General features: G+C 37.9%; 1 protein-coding gene across 8 annotated transcripts in view; it reads right to left on the bottom strand.

Annotated features, from left to right (window-relative positions):
* CHD9 (chromodomain helicase DNA binding protein 9) overlaps positions 1–18,526 on the bottom strand; it is an 83,396-nt gene that overhangs the window by 57,179 nt on the left and 7,691 nt on the right. For all 8 annotated transcript variants that reach the window (XM_052685211.1, XM_052685209.1, XM_052685213.1 and 5 more), the window contains exons 2-4: positions 16,543–16,620; positions 15,136–15,224; positions 9,038–10,641 (exon numbers count right to left, since the gene is read on the bottom strand). In XM_052685211.1, the coding sequence (XP_052541171.1) occupies positions 9,038–10,474 (1,437 nt within the window). In that variant the 5' untranslated portion in view covers positions 10,475–10,641; positions 15,136–15,224; positions 16,543–16,620. The remainder of the gene's footprint in view (positions 1–9,037; positions 10,642–15,135; positions 15,225–16,542; positions 16,621–18,526) is intronic.

Below are 18,526 nucleotides of genomic sequence, written 5' to 3'. Positions count from 1 at the left end.
GCTATGTATTCAGAAGGACTTGCAAGCAAGATCTCCTTATTTACTTTTATTCACTAAAAGCAAATAAGTGTAGAAGTTCAACCAACCTGTGAACATAGCTTTTTTTTTAATAGGTCTTCAATGTCAGTAATTGCAGCATAACAAATATCAGCATACGGTGCACATTAAAAGACACCAACATAAAAATAAATCACTTTTGCCAATTTAACAGCTAGGAAGTCACGTATTATCATTAAAACAAGTGTTGACTGCACAGCATACTTCCATTTAAATCAGAGGGGGCAGACATCTGCCACTGCAATTCAAACAAACCTACGTCTGCCCCATCAGCTTCAAGGAATTACTCTGACAGCTTCCAATGCCAGGGTTCAACCTCCAGTGCCAAAGTGGTTCCCCAGCATAAATTAAGCCTAAAAAAACACTTCTATTGAACAGTTTTCAGAATTACCCCGATCAACACCCACTCCCTCAGTAGAGGAGGGAAACCACATGCCCACAGTAAAAGCTTTTATTAAAAAGGCACTGGTTTGAAAACAGAGCTCACAAGTCACAGGATACTACTGGAGACCAGCAGGATTCAATTTCAGGCAAAGGAAAAATCCCACAAGGGAAAAACTAAACTGTCTCTTTCCCAGAAGTCTACTAAAGAAGTTCTAGGCTAAGAACGCTGCATCCAAAAGCTTCACTGGAATAGCCACAGAAATCTGGTAGGGATCGACAGATAAAAGAAAGAAGCATAGCAGTAATATTCTATCTCAGCAGAACCTGGCTTTCAGCACAAGAGACAGGACTAGACCCACTGAGAAGATCAAGACAAATGATTTTCATAACAAAGGCAGCAGGAACCACTACCACCAGACAGCAAGCTGGCACATTGGCCACTGACAGCACTGCACATCTCTGGGCCTCTTGCCCCACCTGAGCATAGGTCACTCACCTGCTCTGAGAACCTCCCCAGTCAGTCAAAGCCTGCTCACACGTGCAGTTAAAGTGTGCTAAGCCAAAAAGATGAGCAGCCTGGCCCCATTAAATACGTCTCTTGTAGAGGACCAGGACATGATCACATTTCCTAACACCATATGACTACAGGTGAAAGAATACTCCATAGGATAACGTAATTTAAGAGCTACAACACAGAAAATCCAAAATAAATTTGGCTTTTCTTTTTTTTTAATTGCTCTTTTAATCAGAAGTTCTGACTTCAGCATTGCTTCATGTAAAACAAACTTTAAGAAACATTTTTGTTCAGCTCGTACATTTAAAACTTCTCTCTACTGAATTCCATCAACAAAGATGAGATGCTAAGGTGCCTTTCCCTGTCCTTGTATGCCTATCTGTGCCATAAGATGACGTAGCCACGCCACTGAGATTTGTGGGCAGATGTTCTTTGCAATGACTGCCACTGGCATGATATGAAAAACCACATCAAAAGCCATTTAAAACAGGGAAGGTGGGGGAAAGAACAAGAGAGCACACTTGTGTATGTCTAGAAATCACCTTCTAATTCCAAAATGCTTTTCATCGCACACCAAAATCCCCAAAGGAAGAAATGATGCAACACCTGTCTGACTGAACATAATCAGGGCTGACAGGCATCAAACAACCCCTTCCTCAATGACAGCTTCAACAGGACAAGTATTTCTCCAGTCTGAACACACAGTGAGTTACTATTAGAAATCCACCATCACAGACATAATAGAATCAAGATGGCAGGACTTAAAATCAGTGGTCCCGAAGTCTATTTTGGAATAATCACAACAATACATTGAGGCCACAGAAAAGTTGGCACTTTCGCGGTGTTTTTCTCACTTGTAATGTAGCTTGTAACAGACCAGATGTTAAAACCATGCTTCAGTTTCACAGCTCTAAGTATTATTAAAATATTCAGCACTGCAATGCTTTAGGACTCCAGAAGCAGCTTTAATAACTTAAATTTTGGAGAGCTTCCCCGGGTCTGTGTGCACAGTGCTCCACTCAGTGTTTAAGCAATCCCTGATGCTGCTCCTGCAAGTACACTTGTACTGCAGCCACAGCATGCCGACCTACAGCTTGCTGCTGCTACAACCTGGGAGCAAGGCCTTTCCAATCTCTATTTTAAGAAAACAACCAGATTAAAAACTTTGTTTTCTCTTCCTGAAACAATGTTTCATGCTGTAATAAAAGCAAACAAATGTTCAGAACAAAAATATTTGAGATGTTTTCTGTAACAGAAAGGCCAGCTCTTTTCTTTCTAACACACAAACTACAATTATGCCACGATTATTCCCTAACGTAGGACTTCCTATCAATCTATAAAGCTAGTTCTGGTTTGCTGTTCAGCATGCTACTGAGTAGCATTACGTGCACACATACAATACGCTACCAACATCGAAATTACCTTCAACTACAGACTGACTCCTGAACAGCAGAACGCCCAAGTGGGAACACTTTCCTAAGATACAAATGGAAGTGCCTTCACACTAAGATACAGAGAGCAAAAAAAGATAGAACAAGTGCAAGCACGAGCTAAATAACCCACGCAAAAGAAAGCCTGCCACACTCAAAAAATAAAAATAAATACAAATTATACTGTGTTCAAAAATATAAGGCTTGTCAACTGCTCCTAGTCTGAAGCTACACTCCTAGATTCATTTATCAAAATTATTCAAATCAACAGATGACTTCTCAGCTCCATCACCCAAGAAATCGACTCACTTGTATTTATCATCCTTAAGAGCTGCCATATTCAATCCACTCTTGAGAGTCTTTGAAATCCATGCAGCCAGAGGCTCGTGCAGATTTTGTATCTTGAGGAACTAGCAAGACAAGAACACCTCTCAGCAGTACAAGGCATCTGGGTGGACAAAGCACTGGAAACTGTTCTGATTTATGTGTTTAGAATTAACATTACAGCCAAAAGAAATTGTAAAACATGAGTGCACAAAACACACTGACATCTGGACAAAAGCCACATCAATTCCAAATGTACTTGAGATTCTTTGCCTTCAAAACCACAGTACTCATAAACTCATTTAAAAGTTCTGCTTCCATTTCCCAAGCACTCTATGGAACATTACTTTTCTACAAACTGCCTCAAGACGAAATGCAATTCTGGAAGTTGTGGAGGCAATGGTGTGTCTGAAGCCATTAAAAAACAACTCAGATTTGAGATAACAGCACTGGACGGATCAGTACTCGCCACTGGTACCAATGGAAAGTCCCACCACGAGCCCACTCACACCCACTTGGCATTTGTGACTGCAACATACAATGACTTGGGCTGTACTGCCAAAAAACGAGCTTCCCATTTCAGCACTCCTTCCCTCCCTATCGCTGCTAATACACAATGCTGTACATGAAGCACTAAAATGAATCAGGAACTCTTACCCCCTAGGACTGGCTAAAATAAAGGCAAAAAATTCCCCCGCACCTCCATCAGTGTTGCAGTTCAGTTCATAGCACAGAAGATGCATTAACACACGACAGAAGAACAGGAGCTTTTTCTCCTTTCTACCTTCTCCTTTATACTTTCACCATATACTGAACAGCCTCTTCAACAGTTCCTCAGTTCAACAGATTGCTGTCTTCTGGAAACAACTGAAGACAAGTTTTTCCTTTCTTGCTCTGTAATTAGGTACAACTTCCAGACTCTGAGCTTGCACAGTTATATCATTACTCTGCTTCACAGTCTTCAATGTTAACAAGACATCTATTTGTCAACAGTAAGTATTCAGATACTCATTCTACATTATCAATTTAAGTAACTTTATTTTACTTATTTTTGTCAACCAGTCTCACCTCAAGATCTGTAGGGCTACTCCTGTACATTGATCCATCTGTTAACTGCCTTTTACAGAAAGCTTTCTCTTTTGGCACATTTTGAAGACAATTACTGCAGTCATCTAATGAGCATGCAATTAGCACAGGAAAAAATGATATCTTAAATGATAACAACCATTACAACTGCAAGAATTTCTTTTTCAAGAGGAAGTACACAGAAAGAATCAGACAGCCTACAGACAGATATCCAACAACTGCAGAGGGTTCAGAGAGACTTAAGCAAAGCGCTACTAATAATTAAAAGGACTCAAAACCAAGAAGAATGATTAAACACTCATAACTGACAAGCTCATAAGGTCTTCAAAATAGTAAAGTGAATACCCTGATAATTTTCCCTGTTTTTAAAATTCCATCAATTTCCCTATTACAGAGCCACAATTCCCAAGGAAAAGCAAGGCAAATGAAAAATGTGTAAATTACAAATAGTAACAAATATTCATCAGTAAGTGTGTTACAGACTAATCTCATGATAATCTCATGTTTCCTTTCCTCCATCCCAAGCAATTTCTCATTTTAAGATGACAAAATGTAAGAAACGCTCCTCTAGAACTTGGATAAAATATATACAAAATAAAATGATTCATACGTGTTCACTTATAAAGCTAGCAAAAAATCACCAACTTCAGTGATGAATACATCATTGGCAAAAAGCCACAGACTGCTAATGAAAGCACATTCCATACAGTTCCAGTTGGAAAGACTGCTTGCTTTGCACTGCTCAGCTCAGAGGTAACTGCAGACACCTGACACAGCTTTGCCACTTTCACTTCCTCCTACATGCGTGGGCACCATGGAAAAGAGTAAAAGTAAAAAGCAGAAAAAGATGGCAAAAAAACGTCAGGGATTACTTTGGTTACTTTTCCAGGCATGATAAACTTCTGTTAGGTGCTGGGAGATGACAACTGAATTTTGCTGCCTCACTGTGGCAGAGACAACTTATTAAGCTACTCCAGCTGCAAGGAAGGTCAAAACTGCAGACAGATCTGAACTCATAGGATATGACTCCTAGAAATGTTTGAAAGGCAAGTTCAAACGGAGATTTAAATTTGTTAACATGACAACGCCCTCCATAAAACTAACCATAATTAAGGAACAAGTATAGTATAGATCCAGTGGATATGAGATAGGCTCAACAGCATTTCAGAAAGAGATGAGGGTTCAGGGCTCTTTTTTAGAGGAGGAAAGGACTTTATTTTACATTTCTGAAAACACTTCAAGATTAAAAGAAACCCCATCAAATACAAATGCTTTCACTGCAACAGATGTCCGGATTTCAGTTTCCAAATAATGTAAAGTAGGAAAAATTTTGAGACACAGATTTTATTATGCTTAGTCCGACTGAAAACTGTCATCCACTGCTTCGCAAGCAGTGAAAACAACAGTGTCATAATTTTACCATCTTGTTTTGCAGAACGCTTAGAAACCATGCACAGAAAAACCATTCTTTCTCACAGAAAAGCAATGTGGGCCAATCACTAAGTATTTGAAAATGTTTCTCATTACCAGTTCACTTGAACTATATAGAATATAAGACATACACTCTGAAAAATACCATATCCTTAATTTCTGTGCAACCTCTATCACAGCACCTATCAACTAACTGGAGTGCTGGGCCTACCATAACTGCCTGAGAAACACATCACTGTTTTCCACATCTTCCATAAAAAAGACACAATCTGAGATTTTGCATACAAGTACAACAGCAATGAACAGCAGAACAATAAATGAAATGATGTAAGGGATACCTGTACAAAACTCAGAGATGATACAAAAAAGAGGCACTTGCCAACAGCCAGAGGTGTGAGGCTGTGATGTGCTGCAGGACACAAACTTGGCAGGACAGGAACCTGTTGCCAGAGCTCCCTGGTGAGGCTTATCATCCACTTCCATATACTCATATATGCTCAGAAGTACAGAGCTGCCAATGTTTCTAAGGTTTCAATAAGGGCAACACAAGTTCTCTTCTAAAACAGTGTCATCTGTTGCTCTGAAACACGCAGCAGGAAAGCATGAAGTTGCAAGCAAAAAAGCACTTTCAGGTTTCAAATCAGTGTTAAAAGAAACCAGAAGTCAGATGCGGGACGCTGGAGGTCATGAACACACTGAAATATCAAGTTAGGTGCCAAACATTTAATCACAATTAAAAGGAAAAAAAGATTCTCTAATAAAAAAGTTGAGACTGCCACCTTGTGCTATAGCACTTGAAGTTATTAATGGAATATTATTTGTTAGCTCAACTTCAACTATTCTGCTTTCATTTATGTATCTAGAGCAGATTAAAAAGCTTATTACAAAATAACAGTGAGATGGTTGCAGTGTTCTCTCAGGTCAATTTGCGCTCCGTTCCAACTTCCTTTTACTTCTAAACTGAACACTGAGGCCTGTAGTTCTGCCACCTTCTTTAAACTTATGAAAAACAAATAGACTATCTGCAAAACATTTTCAAGTAGAGGTAAAAAGAACAGAAGCTTTGTATTAGCCGAGGGTAGGACTACATGAATCTCCTGTGTATTTCTCCACTTCACTTTGTTCTCATAATCAAGCTGTGATGAAAAATGCATGATGTAAAATTAAGAGCAACAATATATTTACAATTATAATCTAATTACAGCAGGCATAGAAAGTGCAACAGCAGCATAAGATATTTTAGATTGCTTTTAATTGTACACCATTACACTGAGCCATTAGTTTTGAAATTAATTTGTATTGAAAGAGTGGCTTTATAAGTTGAACTGTGATAAACGTGTTTCCTTTCAAATAGCAGAACAGAAAATATTCAATTTTCTCTCGATTTTTAATAATCTCAGTCTAACTGCATTCGAACGTCTTTGGTTGAATAACATTGGGTCCATTCTGGTTGCTACAGTTCATTAACTATTTCATATAATGAAAGTTATCGTCCAAAAAAGCTCCATCGTTATCAAAGTAAAACTGAGGAAAACAAATCTCCCAGTAACTGTTTCCTCTATGGATAGAAAATCCAGTACGAAGCATTGCTAAATGGTAAATATTTCTTTACTTTTTCTTACAAATACTAAAATTAAAAAAAAAATCCCATCCTACCTAACTCCTGATCTAAACACAACCAGCTTCACTAAGACCCATGTTCTCCCATACCCAACGTTTTCCTCTCTCTAGTTTAACTACACACATTTGTAAGAAAAAAAAGCTGAAAGAAATTGATCTCGAACTCAAAATTCTACAAAGTTATCAAAGAAGCAACAGAAATCAGAACTGGAATCAAAATTCCTCCTGGAGTTGCAAGAAGAAAAGGACACCTGAAACACGTAGCATCAGTAGCTGTTATACTTCTTTATTACTAATTCACATGATGTAGATTTCAGGTTTAAAGAGGCTTCTATATTACTTGCTTCTCTCCTCCCTACATGCCTTGGGATTGTCTGACAGCTACTGATGCATGACCAGTTCCCGAAGGAAACGCTGAACATATGTTCTATTAGATAAACTTAAGGTCAGAATCCAACTCATACAACTTATTGCATATCAACAAACAGTAATAAAGAACAGCTGAGCAGCTTTTATAACTGTTTTCTGTTGGTTTCATTTCAAAGTTCCAGAAAAAAGTAAAAGGGAAAGTGAAGGGACAAAGTCAAGTCTCTAAATATTGTCAAATCGCTTTGCTCTCCCAGTACTAAAAGAAATAAAGCAACATCCCCAGAATACCTAAACACTCCCTACAGGCCACAGAGCTCTATTCCTACTTACCAAACAATGCACTGAACCCATGTCAGTGAGGCTGATGCAGGCTTGAAACTGCTGTGCTGTGTGCAACACAAGAGCTGTAGCACCAAAAGGTTTAACTGGACTCACTTTTCACTACCTGACTTGTATCCTGCATGCTGCTCACAAACAGTCCCCATGCATTTCTCACCACCCCCACTTCTCCAGGACTCCACATCCCACCCACCCCACACTCCCACGTGCCACAGCACCACGGCTGATGAGCCCAGCTCCGTGGCAGGGACATTGGGCACTGCCATCCTTGCAGCATCATCTAGATCCCATCACACTGCTCTCTGCTTGATACCACTGGCATGAGGACACCTTACCACATCATTCCATAGGCTGTATGCGTATTTTATTAACAACATACCAGCACAACACCAACAAAAGCTTCACTAGTAGAAACTGAAAGTTACCTGCTTCCTGAACATCAGCAGCAACTGTGCTGAACCAGCAGCCTACTGAACCAGAGAAATACATTGGGCCCTCTTCTTTCCAACAGAGCAAAGCAACCCAGAAACACCAGCCTACATTTCTACTTATTACTGTGTACACACTTCCAACAAAACACGAGGTGATACAGATGGAGATGAGAGTCAGTATGCTAAAAGAAATGATTGTAATGTTTGTATTTCAACCAATTGGAACTACTTGAAAATTCACTTCTTTCTCATGACAGAAAGCTTTCAAAAATAAATCAATAAAACTGTGTTTCAAATACTCAAGTCACTGAAGCACTGCTTTTCTAAACTCTTCAATGCTCACACAATCTTAATTTCCTTCAGATAACATGCAAAGCATCATCTCCACAGTTCATTTCTCTTGTACCCCATTAGAACAAAAAAAGGCAAGTCTTAAGCATTCATGTTCTCCATGCAGTAGATGTGGATGCTATGGAAGAACTGGAGATTTCTTAGTCAGAAGTAACAAAAAAAAAAAAAAAAAAAACCAAAAGAACACAAAATAGGCATAGTTTCTTCTATTACTACTAATCACATCAAAGCAAACAAAAAGTATTTTTTTAGTTAATGAGCACGAGCACCAAGTTACCAAGCAAAGGACCAATAGAACAATAAAACTGTACAACTCCTGCAGGAAATCAGCCACACCAATAAGTCTTATTAAAGCTCTTAAAAAATGCTTTGCTATGAGTATTGTAAAATACAGTAAGTCATAGTATTTTCACCTGAAGCATAGAACACTTTTCTCTGCTGTACTTCAGAAAAGTAAGTAGGACTGACTTCATTTTCTCTCAATAAGTATCTCAGGTCATATAAATCTTGTTTTCTACAACAGCAGGAAAACAACAGAAGAGAAAGCAGGTTTGCAACAGCCTTCTCCTAGACTAGCAGTTCCTCAGAGCCAATTACCACCAAAAGCTCTGAGATTTCATCACTCTGCTTTGGTACAAGCTCCAATATGAGATCAATCAAACCAGACAGGTAAACTCCCATGCTCCAAAACCCCTACATACCTGTCCTTGGAAGGTTACACGACTTCTGTCTTGCAGATGCTGACTAGAAACTGAAGAATGCCAGGGATGGATCTGAGTTTGAGACTGTGCCCGAACAATATCAGATGACTGTGTTACTGGATGTGGGGTTATGTGGTCTTCTAGGTCATGCTCTAAAACATGGCTTGTGCTATCCTGAACAAACGCAGAATCATCAAACTGTGGTAGAAGATCTTCCTGAAGGAGGTCATCTGGGTCAAGTCCTGTAAATGGTTCGTTTGGAGCATCAACTTGATGAAGTAAGTTATCATCCAAAGATGTAAAACCGTTGCTCTCAATAGGGTCAGTGAAATGGCTTATCTGAGAAGCAGAACCAGCAGAAGCTGGAAAACTAATACTCACAGGAGAGAGCTTTGAACTACTAAAGTTGCCCTGAGGATGCGAAGAATGCAACATTTGAAAACTATTTGAATTCAAAGGTGTATTAGCATTTAACATGTGCTCAGCTGTGTCTTGCTTGGTCCCCGTTTGAGATGTAAAGGCATCGCTTCCAGTGAAATCAGAGATTGGATGTGTCTGCTGGCTACTAGAAAGAGCTGTGGTAGACTGAAGAAGGCTGGTAGGAGAAATGTGGTTATTAGAGTAAGAATAAGGAGATGAAAATTGTTGGCCGTTATTGACAGAACATGGAGTAATCGTTGGGGACTGTCCACCAAAAGTTCCTTCTTGATTCCCACAAAAATGTAATGAAGCATTTGCAGTTTGAGAAAACGGCTGAACAGACAGAGGCTGCTGTGAAGTAGAAGGATTAGAAACTGGAGGTGGGTGGTTAACACTGACTCTGTGAGAAGTAGATACGTTAACTTCCAAGAAGTCTTTTGGCTGACTCAGAGCATCTTGCCCCGTGTTGTTCCTGCTTTGTTGCGATCGTAGCGAGGCACACTGATGCTGTGGTTCATTAGCCTGAAATAAGGCAAAGTCATGGTGTGCTACAAAGCTTTTGTTTTGCTGCATAGACTGAGAATGTCCTTGGTGAAAGGGGGACCCATTTTGATTTGAAACAGTTGTGGCAGTTTGATGACCCCACATGGGACTACCATCGGCCACATCTGGAAACATCCCATTAGTCTGGTTTTGTGGATGAATTGGTGAACAGTTGAACTGAGAGTGTGGTGATAAGACGTTGTCTGTTGAACTGTTAAAAGTCTGATTCACTTGGTGAAGTTTCAGGGAATCATACTGATTCAGCTGTTCAAAGTCACTCAACTTTTGTTGATTCGGAGCATCCTGCACATGATTCAATGAGTCTATGTGCAAAGGTTCAAATTCTGCACCTAAATTTAATTCATCAACAAGCGAAACAGGTCCAGGTTGAACAAAGGCATCATCTGACAAACCTTCTAAGGTCTCACTAAAAAGATTGGCATCATCAAAAAAATCCATCATAGGATCAGTCATCTTGATAGGTCTGTACTGCTATTTCTCTCAACTCCAAATGGAGTCAGTTTTGGCTCTCTGCAGTAAACAGAAACAAATTATATCCAGCAGTCACCACCTTATCCAAGGCATGCCAGCAACCGTTAGTGCTTCTGATGAAACGCTCGTCTTGAGGTGTTTAAAACATCCTATGGGAGAGTAAAAAAAAAAAAAAAGAAAAAGAAAAGAAAAAGGGCAATTACACATAATTGCTTTGCATCTGAACACTCTCCTCATGTTGCCTCTCCTTAAAATACCAAATGGATTTTCAATATTTCATTTATAATTTGGCAGTTTAGTTAAAGCAAATCTATGAGTTATCCTTGCTGTTAGTTGATGCTCTCTACAGCTCTTTCTGTTTGTAACCATTATGTATTTAGTGTAACTTGTGATGTTTTAAATATACTAGTTCCAGTTTTATCTCCCAGTTTGCTCTCAATTTCAGACTCCCCTTTGCCACTTTCATTAAAGCTACCAAATTGTAGCTTTAATGTGTTTTTCAGAAAACACTAAATAAAATTCATTTTTCACTCATGTATCATTCTTAAGCAGCTGTAGAAAGAAACCATAGAAATTTATGCACATTTTGTATACTATGCTCAAACAAGAAACCTGAGAGGAAGTAAACTACGCTTCCTAATAGTTACCCCAGCTTCAGCAGAAAAGCTGGGATACTGCATTTCTTCCAGCTCTTACATTAAATAAGATTCTGAAACCAAACAGTATTTCATCTCACTTAAATAGGATTTTTTTTCTGTATCTTATTTCATGGAAAGCAAGACGAAGAGACGATTCAAAGATAAACATAGTCATAGAACTAATTTCAGCTCAGGAACACTTATTACCTAGTTTTAAAACATCAGTTGTTTTGCTTTTTCATTTATAATATCACTGATCACCAATCAATTAAAGTTTCCAATCAAGGATTTCAGAAAAGGAGAGCACAGAAGGAAGGTTATTTCCACTTTTCTTATAAATCCCTGCCCATTTATATTGTGATCAAAGTGAACAGGAAATGTCTGAACAGAAACAACTCTTTTAATTTATCTCCCCAAATAACTAGAAAACATCTAGAATAGAGAAGCAGTCATTTTAAATGAGCATGTTCAAGGAATAATCATTCCTTTACCCTGCCCATACACTTATCTAATTACCATAAGGAAAAAAAAAATAATAAAAAAAAAGCCACACCTTTTAATTCCTAATGCAACTGCTAAAATTCACCTTCATTTCAACTGCAATTCCTTACTAATTTATTCTCCTAGGAAAAAAAGTGAGCAAAATCGTGCAGAAATGGACACCCTGGAAATCTAAAGTATTCTCCCCATGCATAAGATTCCTGTTGAACCTATGAAATATAAAACAGTCCTTGACAAACTGATGAAAATCCATCCAGCTTCTATTTTCAGTCCACTGAATGTGTTGCAACCATGGTCAAAATAAAACCTAACTTATGCTAATAAGTTAGGATGAGGTATATAAAACTTCTGGTCCGTGCAGAAAGAGAACAGATGGATCCTGTATCACACTGAACGACACCAAAATTAGGCACATGTATCAAAGTATGAATTAGCATGAGCGTTATGTACCAGATAATGTTTTATTACAAAGTTAAAAAAATAAATCATGCTACCAGCATGCTCTTTTTCCCCAATAAGAGAAGTACTTTTACCCCAGCTTTTTACTTCCACATCCCTAAAACACATCGTATCTCTTCAGCCCGAAGAAAAGCATGCCTGGAAACTTCAGCAATTTGGAGAAACAAGCCCTCCAAATTTACTTAGCAACTGCAATTTTTGTTTCTCTTTGCCGTTCTTGAATTTGCAAACATTAAGCACTTAGCTTGCAAACTGTAAAAGCAGACGAAAGCAAATTGTGGCACACTTCTGAATTAAACTAACACACGAACATTATTTTTCTGACCCTACCTTAAGAAAAATTTCTATCTTCTCATATTCAAATCAATGTAAGAGAAACGTTCTGACATGGAAACCTTTCTCACGTGCTTCCTTTAAGCGCTTTTCGCCTCCCATCTTCAGTCTCACTTAGAAAATGATGGTAGCTACAGCTATGCTTCAGCACACTTCCACCCAGCCTTTCCCCTTCCCAAACAGATCTGTCACTGACCTGAAGTCTGGAAGCTCTTTGGCCTTCTGCTGGCAGAAGAGCATTCTAGGAAATAACTATTTTGAAAACTTTCATCTGGTGGGCTTAACAACTGCAAGTTTAACAATGCAATTACAGACAGTATTTCAAAGTACCAGTCCCCAAACACTTCCCACTCAAGGTAAGCTCCTCTTGCAGTCACATTTTAATCAGAACAGGGAAACTAGTTTTGAACACTTACTCAACCAAGGAAACCATGGTAAAAGAGGCAGAATATAACATAACAAAACCTACCAACATTCCTAAAATTTGATTTGCCAGAACTAATTATTTCACATCAAAAACGCATCATCATGGAAAATAACTTAAATCTCAAGCTTGATTTCTTTCTGTAACTACCATTTAGCATTTTAGTGCCCCCCCATAACCAGAATTTGCTTTAGAACCTAAACAAACTGTACATTTAAGTTCTCTACAACTATATTGATTTAACATTAATCTTGATCCAGCTTAAAGTTGGTAAGATCCCTCTACAACATTTATGTCTAAGAATTACTTCCTATTACTGGTCCAAACAAAACAGAAAATAATAGAAAACAAAATGAGCATCACAGTAGAGGTACGAAGTGACAAAGCAATTAGAAGCGTATGGTCTTTCTACATCAATTTAAGAAGTTACTGCCCCTATCTGCATGAAGTTCTTCAATAATAATTACCAACTATAGGACATTTTGTACATTTTCAGTTTTCCATGATTTTGCACGTTATTTCATTATTTTAAACATTGTGGAACCCAGAGACATCTAGCAATGTTTCCTACTTGTATTTAAGCATCTTTTGTATTTAGCCTCTCAATTCTGTATCTATCGTGATGATTTTGGGCAAAAACTGAACAACAGCTAATGAGAAACATGAACAGCATTACTCAGACAAGCTGAAACATTTCAAGGTTCTTCATCTTCACATATTTTAAAGCATCTCTAGTTCAAACATAACTTTTTTCAAACTGCCAACTCTACAACTCAGTGTCTCAACCAAAGCACGCTTTTTCACTTAAAAAGCTGAAATAATGGCTAGCCAGTAAAAGCCATCTCAGAATGAAGCTAGGGACTAGTTAGTAGAAGAGATTAAAACTGAAGCCATAAAAGCACATAATAACAGAAAGCCAGATCACGTGCAGAAGAAATAGAAGAGGTAAATACAGAGAGTCAACACTGTGCAAGAGTTTTACACTGTATGTATAGACACTGGTTTGGGTTTTGTTTTGCTCTTTTTTTTTAGAAAGCAACGCAACAAGGTACAGCAGATTTGCTTCCAAATGAGATCTGCCAAAGACTGAAGAAGTACTGTTTGCTAAATTCTATGTAATATACAAGAGCATGACATGTCTGTGCCTTTTACCATTTGCCCAACTATTAGCAGGCAGAACACAGCATGAAAAGAGGTAGTCACTATAATGCCTCAAAAAAATACTCAAAAATCCGATCACTTCTGAATAATATTCATAAATGACAGAGACATTACCTCCCCAACAATAAAAATAAATGGCGTTCACACTATCATTACTTGTCAGATTTAATTACAACTAAAGCTTTTGCTGTGTTCAAAAGCAGAACTAAATGAAATACAAAAGTTACTTCCCGTTATTTCCTGCTGCTCCAATATAAATGATAGCCTATTACAGTTTTAAAGATCAATGTGCATGTTAAAATTAAAATGCACAAAGGAAGTGCACAATTGCCTCCAAATTCAAGCAATGTAGAAGATAAAAAAAGAACATTTGAACGTTCATTGAGATGAACTGGTTTATTATCTAACTCAAAGTACTAAGCATTTGTGCCATAGTGCTGTGGCATCTATAGCTAAATAAGGATTGAAGAAATGCATTTCATCTCACTGCTATCACTAAAATTAAGACAAACTTTGATTAGGTAGACTGTTTGACTGAGAACACACCTAATTATTATTATTATTTTTAAAGACATACGCACAACTCCCTTCTAATATCTCTCCTCCTTGCTTCTGAAGCAAGTAGCCCCTGGGAACAAATACTAAACGTTTAGAAGAAAAAATTGGTAAATGAGAAGGTCACTCATAGAAGTTCAGGTCAGCCAACACAAACAATATTTCACACGTAAATGAAATATATCTTCCAGTGCAATTAATACCAAACTTCTATCAGCACCAAAGACATCAACAGGCACTGTGTATGGGACAGCTTCTTTCTAGAAGCAGCTTTGCTGAAGAGCAAGAAAGCAAAACCACACCAAAGAGAAAGTGTATCACTGAATTTTCTATATACATTTGCAAGATATCTGAAAATCACACAGCAAGTTCTGAGCCACAATCAGTTGTACTTAAATAAAGAAAGTCTTGTGATTAGCTTGGGTCAAAAATAAAGAGTTAACATATGCATCTAACAATCCATATTAAGTGTGCAATTAACCCACAGGATCTAAGTGGATAACATTTTCTAAACTAACGTTTTACAAGGAATTTACGAAAAAGGTTCAAGCGAAGATCAAAATCATCCTTACCCATGAATACAGAACACATCCCTTTAACGAAGAATTAAGAAGTTCAGAGACGCGCTTTAACTCCAGATGGGTACCTCATTATTAGAGACCTGAAAATGAGACATGATAAACCAATCACACAAATGCTATACTTGAAATTACAATATTATGCAAATGCGCTACTCAGAACTCAATTATGTAATAGACATCATAAAAACAAGAGCAGCAGAAATAATTTACAACCAGTAGTAGCCATGATGCTATAAATGTCTTATAAATAAGTAAGTGAAGTGCCTATATTTTAGGGACAGCCCTGGGGAGAGAAACAGCTCCACATGCCTCTGCAAGACTGAGAGGCACAGCCTCTGCCAGATCACTGGAAGTTTGGAACAACTTTAGGACACAACAGAAAGACCAAATTAAAAAAAAAAATCTAGGCTTTATGCTAAGGTTTAAAGCTGTATGTGCAAAAATCTCCATATATTCTGCTTTTTTGAAAAGCAAAACCATATTTTCTGCTATTACAGTGACAGATGTACTTCCTAATAGTAACTGACACCAGTTTCTAGGGGAGCATACTTGCACAATTTTACCCCACTCCTCCCCCTGTCCACGCGTAGAAGATCTCACTGTTGCAAGATTATCTTTTAATCCAACAAAGATACAAACTGCCTATGACAGCTATCAAAAGCCTGCAATGTCCCAGTAGAAATTCTTGTTGAGTGTTATTTAGTACACAGATTATTACATTGACCCTTCTTCGGTTTTTCCATAACTTAGACTTATTCTAGGGTTGCAGAACTACATGGCCTCCACTCTGTTAAAAGGAACACTTAAGAAGCAGGTTTTTTTCTTCCCCAAATTCATACACAATATGCACATAGCCAGTAGGTGAGATTTTTGACAAAAATATTTTGATCTACGTTTATCGTCTACACAATACAGCAGCAATTGTATCAGAACAGGAAGAAAAATTGCTTCTTGTGGTTCTCTTACACTTTAAGTTCATGTAATGTCACACAGAGCTCTCATTACACAGAAGTCCTCTTCACATCGAGACATTTGTTATGTTGAACTTCATTCTAGTATGTACTACACAGTGTTTCAGTATCTATTTTTGATCCCTAAACTTCTGTTTAAAAATTCGTAGTTCAAACCTATAATATAAAGGCCTTACAATGTATGAATCAATTGAATAGAGGCAACAAAACACGTATTTTTTAAAAAAGAAAGGAAAATTGAAAACTCGCAAAGCAGGTAATTTCTCCTAGCTGTAAGAGTCCAGCAGTAAAAAACCAGAAACCTAATTCAGCTGAAATTACCATATAATACAAGCACTAGCTTACGATCTTTTCTATCTAAAACGTATTCATCCTCCCTCAAGCAGATTCTCCAGAAAGCCTTAAAACAAAGATAAGCAGTTCTTACTCTTCAGGCCAGTGCTCACTTGCTTGAATAGCTCCCAATATGGTGTCTGCTGCGGAGTACTTTGAAGTTTGAAAAACCCTATGTTGAAAAGAAGAAAAAACGTAAATACACATTCAGCAGAACTGCAATACATTACTGTAACAGTAATACATAATAAATACTTCAGACAGAGGAACAATCATTGATATTATAGTGAGTGCCAAGAAAAAAGCACACCGAAGGAACTTCAAGCTTTCATAAGATGCAAAGTAGGACCTATTTCAAAGATTCTCAGCTAGGCTGGGCTGTATGCAAGCTTCTAGTTACACAGATATGCATGTATATGTTACATGTCATACCATAGAAAAAAAGAAAAAAGTTCTGTAAAGTCTCCTCTGGAGCACAGTCTTAATTCTGCTCTAATTGGGAAAATTCACTGATACATGAGGAAGCTTACAATTTATTAAACAGAACCAAAAATAAAGTAACCCAGGACTAGAGACATACATATTAAGCTGTCTTAGAAGCTTTAAAAAAAAATTACCCTCCACCAACCAACAACATAGCTTTGTTATAAAATAGTCAAAGGACAGCAGGTATTTCCCTACGTGCAGGTAGATTTTCTTACGCTCCTGAAGGAACCCTAAAGCACTGCTATTACTCACGAAAAGTTTTGAACAACAGTGATCTTTTTTCATTTTGGACACCAAAGTGCAGTCTTCTATACACATCAAGGGAACAGGAATTAAGCTATGCATTTTGATTAGTTTAAAACAACTATTTTAACTGCCATTTCTCTTTCTTAAAATACCATCTCAATAAAATGAGTTATCTAGTTTCACATAAAGTTCTCGTGTGCTTTTATATCTTTGGTCTTTGGAAAATACTCTTTCTAAAATTTAAAAGCAAGAGTTTAATAAATTATTATTTTCAACTACCTCCTTCACCTGTCTGACAAAGATTCTGGTGTGCAGTGCACAACATATACGTGTTCCTGAGCTGCTTCAGTAGATCACGTCTCCACTCAGTTTTAACCCATCCTCCTGGCATTAGATGTTGCACAGAGGTGGCTGAGGTGTACAACCATTTTCTCCTTTACGTTTTGTGGGCATTAACTCCAACAGTGATGCAATACTGAAGAAGGTAAGGAGAATAACCACTACAGCTTGTGAGCTAGGAAGAGAACTAAAATTCCAAGAATTTTCTTGTAAAACGCTCAAAGTTTATCCTCGACACATTCTATTTTACTGAAAATAAATGTCAGAAAGTTCAAGGGCTCTGCCACAAGACTACCGAAGGAAACTATTTCAATAACTTATTCTGCTCTTTAAACATTATTACCACTTTGTTTTTCCAAAGCGTACTTGCGAAGACTCATAAATTCCAGAATTTAAGAGTTTCTGCTTATTTTTCTAACACAGATCACAACATTTCCCAGCGTTCTGTTACACATTTGTAACTCACACTTCCAGTCACTGGAAAGGCAGTTGAGTTGCATAAGTTTCTCCTTCTAAGTTTAAAAACAATCCTCATGGTGCTCTTTGGATTCCTGATGCATGCACTATAGAGTTTCTAATTAATCGCCAGTTACTTTTGTCATAAGCTCCAGCATGAGACGTATTTCTGAACACCAGCATCTCACTTGAGGAACTACAGCGCAGTTTTAAGATGTAGAGAAATGAACACGCTGAAAACCAGAAAAGAAAGCCTTCTTGTTTCATGTGGCCTAAACCAAGATTTCATTAGAAACTTTCAGAGACAAAGGACTTCACAGCACAGCCCTCCTCCAACTCACGGCCTGTTAGCACACTCAATCCCAACTGTTCCCACGTTCTAGTCTGATAAGCACCTTTACAAACTACTGCAATTTTACGACCTAGGAGTACCAACTAGAACAACTCAGAGGCTCATGCCTCTTTTACAAATAACTCCAGGCAACAACCCGAAAGTACAGACCAACAGCAGCCAAGATGAACACAAACACAGAAACCTCAGTGAACATTTG

This window comes from Tympanuchus pallidicinctus, unplaced genomic scaffold (genome assembly GCF_026119805.1).
Source record: "Tympanuchus pallidicinctus isolate F22 unplaced genomic scaffold, pur_lepc_1.0 scaffold22, whole genome shotgun sequence".
NCBI lineage: Eukaryota > Metazoa > Chordata > Aves > Galliformes > Phasianidae > Tympanuchus > Tympanuchus pallidicinctus.
Note: the sequence above shows the minus strand (reverse complement) of the source record. Positions and strands in the feature narration are given on the sequence as shown.